Source organism: Paramacrobiotus metropolitanus, unplaced genomic scaffold (assembly GCF_019649055.1).
Source record: "Paramacrobiotus metropolitanus isolate TYO unplaced genomic scaffold, Prichtersi_v1.0 Parri_scaffold0000022, whole genome shotgun sequence".
Classification (NCBI taxonomy): domain Eukaryota; kingdom Metazoa; phylum Tardigrada; class Eutardigrada; order Parachela; family Macrobiotidae; genus Paramacrobiotus; species Paramacrobiotus metropolitanus.
The window spans coordinates 1,178,127-1,185,956 of NW_026570242.1; the positions used below are offsets into that span (position 1 = coordinate 1,178,127).

At 48.7% G+C, this 7,830-nt stretch overlaps 1 protein-coding gene across 1 annotated transcript; it reads left to right on the forward strand.

Moving 5' to 3' along the window:
- Positions 1-1,738: 1,738 nt before the first annotated feature.
- On the forward strand, positions 1,739-6,708 carry LOC129586861 (uncharacterized). The gene is made up of 2 exons (XM_055480326.1): positions 1,739-2,122; positions 5,062-6,708. The coding sequence occupies exons 1-2, from the start codon at positions 1,739-1,741 to the stop codon at positions 6,706-6,708; spliced, it is 2,031 nt and encodes a 676-aa protein (XP_055336301.1).
- Positions 6,709-7,830: the final 1,122 nt, after the last annotated feature.

The following is a 7,830-nucleotide window of genomic DNA, read 5'->3' on the forward strand; positions in this document are numbered from 1 at the left end:
ATGAGAAGAGTCACCGAAGCAAATTCACAATATGAGAAGTTAAGAAAGGACCCAAACGATCTGATGAAAGAATACCGACAGATGGAATCACTGAACAAAACGCTTCAAAAAGAAATCAAAGCACAGTAAAGTTCAGCAAAAGCAAAAGAAGAAGAAACAGCTGAACAGTGCCTTAAGGAGCCGAAACGGATAGAGTCTCCGCCCCTAGGATATGGTGAGGTCCACTCGACTGAAGGTAGCTTTCATTTCAGAGCTCCCTTAAAGACGGGGACCGGCCGAAGTGACGGCCAGGATGAAGAAAAGGTTAAAACCGAAAAGATCACCGACGACACTGAGTTGGCGAAGGGGCACTCAGGACCGATCGGCGGGATTAACCCTCGACCACATGAAACAGTACCGAGTGAAACAATTGTCTATAAATCCGACCATCAGCCAGTTAATCGGGAAGACCCACGGGTTTGCCAAAACGAGCAGGAAAGGGTAGCTCGTGAAGAAGAAAGGCGAGAAAGGGAATACGGTGCTGAATATCACGCTGAAGCACAGCGATTACGCCGAGAAGAACGAAAGTTCAGAGGAATCATGAGGGCAATGTCTCGGAAATCTGCACTGACCGATTTTGACGGCAACCGAGACGCTTTACTTGGTTGGATCCGTCAGGTCGAGAAAACTCAAAAGACGTATGACCTTTCGGATGCAGCAATGATGCTGAAAGTCGCCAACGCAGTCAAAGGTGACGCGAAGGCGTGGTTTGACGCGGAAAGAGAAATTGACGATGAAGAAGAGGCGGAAGAACTAACCGTCGATGAATGGATGACGAAGTTCAAAGAACATTTTGGCGATCGCGACGAAGGAGCCAACGCCTTGAGGGAAGCTATGACAAGATAGTTCGAGGCCGGCAAAGAAACGCTTGATCAATTCTATCAGGCGATCATACGCTTCAAATCGAAGCGGATCATTACAGAGAAGCAGGCCATCGGATTCCTAATCCAAGGATGTAAGAACGATAGTGACCTTTATAAGGCACTTCGAGCGCTGAAATTTCATAACCCAATGGACATCGAAGAATTCGTCCCCACATGGTCAACTGGCGAAGAAAAGTAAAAGGTCACGAGAGGCAACCGGACTCAAGACGACTGCGTCATCATTCGATCCGGTCAGATCGAAGAAGTCGCGAATAGGCGACAAAACCAGTCGTGTTCGGCACAGATGCCAAGAAATATTTAGGAATTTCCGCCTTTAGGCACTCAAGAGGTGATCTTTGGCAACGAGCGAAATGAAGGTCAGATATCGTACGCGACGATCGCGGCGATACAAACAGCGGTCCAGGAAGCGACCAAGTTTGCGATCTCAGCCCTTCAAGCGACAGCTCAACAGGCGGCTAGGGTAGCGCAGAACTCCCAAAGGAATGTCCAAGGGAATGCCCTGAATGGAGGGTTTGGCGGTCAGAGAATGGCTCAGGGGAATCCGGGCTTTGCTGGCCAGGGATTTAATGGTGGCGGAGTAGGCCAAGGAAATTTTAGGCCGAACCGCGGACAAGGGAATCAATGACCACGATATGGGTCGCGAATGAAGCGCTATTCACCATGATTGATGTATGGGTGGTCAATATATGCGCTGACATGCCAGAACTGCATGTACGGCAATCACCACACGCAGGCGTGTCCGTTTGCGGTAACACCGTGGAACCAAAACCCTAACCGAGTTGTATACCAAGAATGGCTGATGCTGCGCAACAATCATGGTGGATGGCGCAACGGGATGGCAAATGGATATGTGCCACAGTCACGCCAAGGCGAACGGTATGCTGGTCAAGGGGGCCAGTGGAACAACGGAGGTCAAGGTGGCCAGGGTAATTTCGGCGGCCAAGGAAACTTCGGCGGTGGTCAAGGTGGCCAAGGAAACTTCGCCGGAGGCCAAGGTAACTTTGCTGGTCAAGGTGGCCAAGGCGGAGGAAACGGCGGATATGGCTCATCTACAGGAGGCTTCCGAGGAAGAGGAAGAGGCCGTGGCGGCAACCGCGGCAATAACGGCGGCGGCCAATGGAACAACGGTGGCCAATGGAACAACGGCGGTGGTCAAGGAGGCCAGTGGAATAACTGTGGTCAAGGTGGCCAATGGAACGGTGGTGGTCAAGGTGGCCAGAATTTTGCCGGTCAAGGTGGCCAGGGCAACTTCGCCGGTCAAGGTGGCCAGGGCGACTTCGGCGGTCAGCAAGGCGGCTTTGCCGGGGGAAACCGGAACGGTTTCGGTCAGCAAGGCGGAGGCTTTAACTTCGCCCCAGCGAATGGTGCCGGTCAGGCGCGAGGAGCGCCGGTTCAGGGAATGGTCCAGGGAAACGTACAAGGTCAGTAGGCGCCGGTGAGCCTGCTGGTCGTCCCAGGATTCAAGAAAGTAACTCGAAATCGAGCAAAGGGGCGCGCAAAGGTCAAGAAAAGGGTATAAAAAGATTGCCGCAAGGACGGAAGAATCTGACCGAAAGGTCACCGCAGAAAGCAACTGCGGGAAGTCAAGAAAGTAGCTTGACTCAGCCGGGGATGACCGAAAGGTCACCGCAGAAAGTAACTGCGGGAAACAGGGTTGAAGGAAGGGCCTCAACTCTGCATCCGGATCAGCAGAAAGTAACTGCATCGAATGGTCACGAAAGAACTTGACGCTGCAACAAGTGCAGCCGGGGCCGACCAAAAGGTAACCGCAGAAAGTAACTGCGGGGAACAGGGTTGACGGAAGGGCCTCAACTCTGCATCCGGGACAGCAGAAAGTAACTGCAAATCAAGAAAGTCACGAAAGTAACCTTGACGCTGCAAGGACAGCATACCGTCGAAAGAAAAAAAGCCGTCGAAAGACGTGCGTAATGAAAGGTCATAATATGAAGTTATTGCGCAAGTGATAAAAGGTCACGAGAACGCACAAGAGAAGGGGCAAATGTGCGAAGTGGCAAAGCTCACGGGCAACGAGATCGCTGCGAATGAGCAGACGAAAGCCTTACCGAAAACGGATTGAAAAGTTCTCAGACATGCGACCCAACGTACCGAAACGGATAGATCGTTGGAGCTCGAAAGGTCTGATAGAGAGCAAGCACCATGCACCGATTCCAGTCAAGTGCCGAATAAGAGTGTTGAAACTGGAAGATGGAAATTTAACGAAACGGATCGAAGCTTACACGCACGAAGTCAAAGTGGGAAATAAAATGTCATGGCGATGCTTGACACTGGCGCAGAGACGTCTTTGATCTGTCAACAGTTTTGTGAAAGGAACGGCCTTCACATCTTACCGCTTCCGCCGAGAAGGACGGTGATGATCAAAGGTATCAGCGGAACGTCAGGCTTTCAAGTCACGCATTGCTGCGTAGGACCGGTGACCTTAAGAAAGAAAACGAGTCAGCACTCGTTCTACGTCAGACCAGAGTCAGACGATGTTCAAGTCCTACTGGGATTCGACTCCCTTGCAAAGAAATTCGTCCTGATAGACGAGGACGACGAGGAAGAAAGAGAAACCGAAGCTGAAGATGATGAGCCGAAATCCTATGCAAAAGTTAATGCAGGAAAGGTCACCGAACTTCAACCAAGAAATGATTCGGGGCAAACGGTTATCCCAGTACCAGAGGCACAGGGATCGAAGATTATAAGCAAAATGAGAATGGTGAAGAGCTAATCCCAGTATCAGAGGCACAGGGATTAGAAAATGCTAAAAGAAGCAAAAGGTCACCGAAGTCGAAAGGGACACAAAGGTCACCAACGATGGAACAAATTAGGATTATGCCAGCAGAAGCGCTGATTGCAAAGAAACAGTCGCTAGTGTCAGGAATGGAGTGGTCCAGGCTAATCCCAGTACCAGAGGCACTGGGCACGAGAATGGTAGGGCCCAGAAAAGAGCCGGGACTGATGACTAGCGACGAAAGAGCACTATTCTCGGAAATACGAGATCAAGCCAGAAAGCAACTGGACACAAGGAAAACAGAGCATGGTTCTCAGCATACCTTCGAACCACGCACTGCTGACGAAACATGCAACAAAGCAAGGGAGCGGGCGAAAGGTCGAAACACGCGCTCGCGCAACGATGCAGCAAAGCGTAGTTGTCGTCGTACTTCCGAACCACGCTCTGCAGATAAAGATATCGAAGTTATCGAAGTACCTTCAGGAGATAGTGTAATCGAAATTGAATGGGATGACGAATGGACAGATACCGACTCAGTTGAAAAAAAATAACTGCGTTATCACCCGTCCAAAACCAAAAGAACGGATGCCAGAAGGGGATAATCGAGTCGTCTGCCGTAAACCAAGAGAATGGACGGCGGAGGAGAGAGCAACCTCTTGTCATCATGACTGGCACGACAGCGATGACCTTTCGACAGCGAGACCTCAAGAAAAGAGTGCAAAGTGCATGCAAGAAATGACGCAAGATGACCTTTCGGAATGGCCGAAATGCAATGAAGCAATCGCACGTCAATCATGAGAAAACTTCCCATGCCAGACTTGCCAAAAGCAAGTCACTTCTGGCAATGCTATCGAGAATGGTTATCAGTAGTAAAGAACTACATCATCTTCAGAGAAAAGTGGCTCCACCATTGGCAGCAAGAAGCTGATAACTTCATTCCCGAAAAGGCGGAGAAAAGCGACCCATGTTATACACAAACCCGATCACAAAGCTCGACAGAGAAAGGCGACGAGCATTTGAAGAGAACGAAATATGAGAAAAAGCTAGGATCGACTTATTCTATGAACTCAGAGTAAATTATCCATGGAAAGGTGAAGGAAGAACGTCGTTTTTCCAATTGGACTGGGCACACCGGTGTACGAGCTATTTGACCTTTACCAGGCCTGCCGCAAGAAAGGAAATTTAGGGCCATGGAATAGACAATGGGGAAAAATCCTTGAAGAGGTACCGATATTCACGGGAGATGTGCCATAGCCAAAGGTCACGAGAAAAAGACACGAACTTGGATTATTCGGTTATCCAAGAAAGAAATAGGTGACCTTTGCACCAGATCCAGATGGAGTGGAGTATCCCGGACGAGGCGGAGATACTTGGTGCATGTACTAAACCATACCGAGCGACGACTAGATCACAGAAGAGCTGAAGCCTAATTGCGTCTTTATCAGTGATAAGAGACCTAAAGGTCACGGCACAAGCGCTGAAAAAGAAAAAAACAAAGAGAACGGTACAAGTGCCGAAGAAATTAAAGAAACAGAACTAGAAGTCAGCACAAGCGCTGTTCACGAAAACGGCACAGGCGCCAAAGAAGAGCAAACTACGCACACAGCGTATGAGCTGGCTCAGATGATCAAGGAACTGAACCAGGCGATTCGGGATAAGGAAAACGGAATCCCAGTAACAGAAGCAAAAAGGGCTCAGATGTCTCCGAAAGTGAAGAAAGCAGCGTCGTTAGTAGCATCACTGCAAAGGTCACTCGGTAATGGTGAGGAAGGGCCACCACCCGAGAAGAACGAAAGATCACTAAACGCGATGCTGGAAGAAAAAGAGCCAGAAAGGTCAGTTCCAAAAATTGATGAAAGGTCACCCGAAACTGGTGAGGAAGGGCCGCCAGTTGAAAAATCAGAAAGGTCACGGAATACCGCTCAAGCAAATGATTGCTTGGAAGACGAAGAAAGGGATAGGTCACGAGCAAGGATTCGCGCAACACGAACAAATCCAAGGACAGCTGCACGAAACGGACGAAAGTCCAAGGAAAAGAACAAACCTCTGCCCGAAAAACGAAAAGCGAAAAAACTTAGCGCTTGTAAGGACGAAGGCGATGACGTTTCAACAGAAATTGAAGACGAAGGCGTCGATGAGCGACCGATCGAGAAAAAGAGCAAAGGTCAAGCGCTCGAAGCAAATAATAGCAGCGAATCCGACTCGGAATTCTCGAGTAAGAGCGACAACTCGACCACTTCTGAAGATTCTGGAGTGAGTGACCTTTCAGATCAAGAAGATCTGCGTGACCTTGACGAAGACGTTGAAAAGAACGAAGAACAAGAGAAAGAGATCATTGTTCGAGGTGTTAAAGTGCAGAGAGCAAGAATCCCAGAACGAGCAAGCAAAGTCTACAGCGACCAGCGAGTCAAGTTAAGACCAAACTTGGCGACGCGCGTAAAGGTCAAAATGGGAGGTCATGTACCGCGTGCACAGAAGCTGATGTACACAGTGACGCCACAGAAAGATAATGAAGTCCGACCGAGAACGGGAGTAACGGACCATAACGGCACTCGATTTGAAATCGTCATAGAAAACCGGAGCAAAAGCCGAAAGACCGTAAGGAAGGGCCAATTTCTCGGTTACGTAGAACATTACGAACACCTTGAGAATGTAAAGGTCAACTCGGCTGGCGTTGTGAGAAACGTTTTCGAAGATCCGGAAGTGGATGCAAAGACGAAAAAAGAATTGAATGACATCATTGAAAGATTAAAGTTAGAATCAGACCTAACTGAAGAACAAAAGAATGACGTGCGAAATGCATTTTGGGAGTTTTGGAAAGTTCTCCCCACGTCAAAGAAACCGTACGGCGAAGTCAAAGGGGTAACGCACACTATTGACACAGCCGATGCAAAACCGGTTAAATGCAATCCGGCAAGAACAAGCTGGAAAGTTCGTGAATTCATCACGAGCACATCGAAGAGATGTTGCAGCAAGATGTCATCGAGCCGTCCGACGCGGAATGGAGTTTCCCGGTCGTATTGGCCGCAAAGAAAAATGGCGACGGAACTATAGGGACAAGATTCTGTGTCCATTACATTCTTCTGAAAAAGTTGACGAAAAAGAATATCTATCCACTGCCGAACCCGGATGAACTGCTTGACGCATGCGCGGGAAACAAATACTACGGCAAGATGGAATTACAAAGTGGCTTCTGGCAGATCCCAATGGATCCAGCCTCGAAAGACAAGACGACTTTCGTCAGGCAGGACGGAATGTTCCGTTTCAAAAGAATGCCTTTTGGAGTCTGTAATTGACCTGCGACCTTTCAACTTTGCATGGATAAAGTCTTGTCGAACGCAAAGCGAATGGGTTGCGTTTTCGGCTACAATGATGACGTGATCTTTGCAGGGAAGACCTGGGAGATCTTCATGCAGAACTTAAGGAACGTCCTTCAAAGTTTGGTTGACGCAGGCTTCACAATTAAGCCGACGAAATGCTAATTCGGCATGCGCGAAATGGGATTCCTGGGGCACATCCTCAGTGAGAATGGTATCAGAATGGATCCCGAAAAGCTCATGGCAGTAAACGGCCAAAAGAAACCGACAACTGAACGGCAATTGAGGTCATTCCTAGGATTAGCGAATTATTACAGAAAGTTCATCCTTTGGATACGCGCAAAATACGGCGCATCTTTACGAATTGCTGAGACACGAGAAGAACATCAAAAGAGATTGGTCAGCGATCCATGATCAAGAATTCAATGACCTTAAGAAAGCGTTGTGTAAGGATCCAGTACTGAAGAAGTTCGATCCAACAAAGCCGACAGTGATCGACTGCGACGCATCGAAGGAAGGGCTAGGTGCGATCTTGTCCCAAGATGGACATCCCATTGCATAAGCAAATCGCGTTTTGAATGGAGGAGAAAAGAATTACGGAGTAACGGAATGGGAAAGCTTGGCGGTAGTCTTCGCCGTTAGAAAGTTTAAGTCGTATATCGACTACTCCGAATTCACGGTGAGAACTGACCATAAAACCTTGACGAATATTCTAAGTTCGGAGTCAAACAAGTCATGCATGAATCCCCGACTGACAAGATGGGCATTGGCACTTCAAGGTCACCGCTTCAAGATTGAATGCAAGCCGGGTAAATACTGCGACACCGCAGATGCCCTTTCAAGAGCGCCAATAGAAGGT

Bases quoted from the DNA above. Each gene is read 5' to 3' on its own strand.
- LOC129586861 (XM_055480326.1), top strand. From the start codon at position 1,739: ATGGTGGATGGCGCAACGGGATGGCAAATGGATATGTGCCACAGTCAC. The intron at 2,123-5,061 runs GTGGTGGTCAAG...AGCGACGACTAG, and splicing joins TCAAGGTGGCCAATGGAACG to ATCACAGAAGAGCTGAAGCC.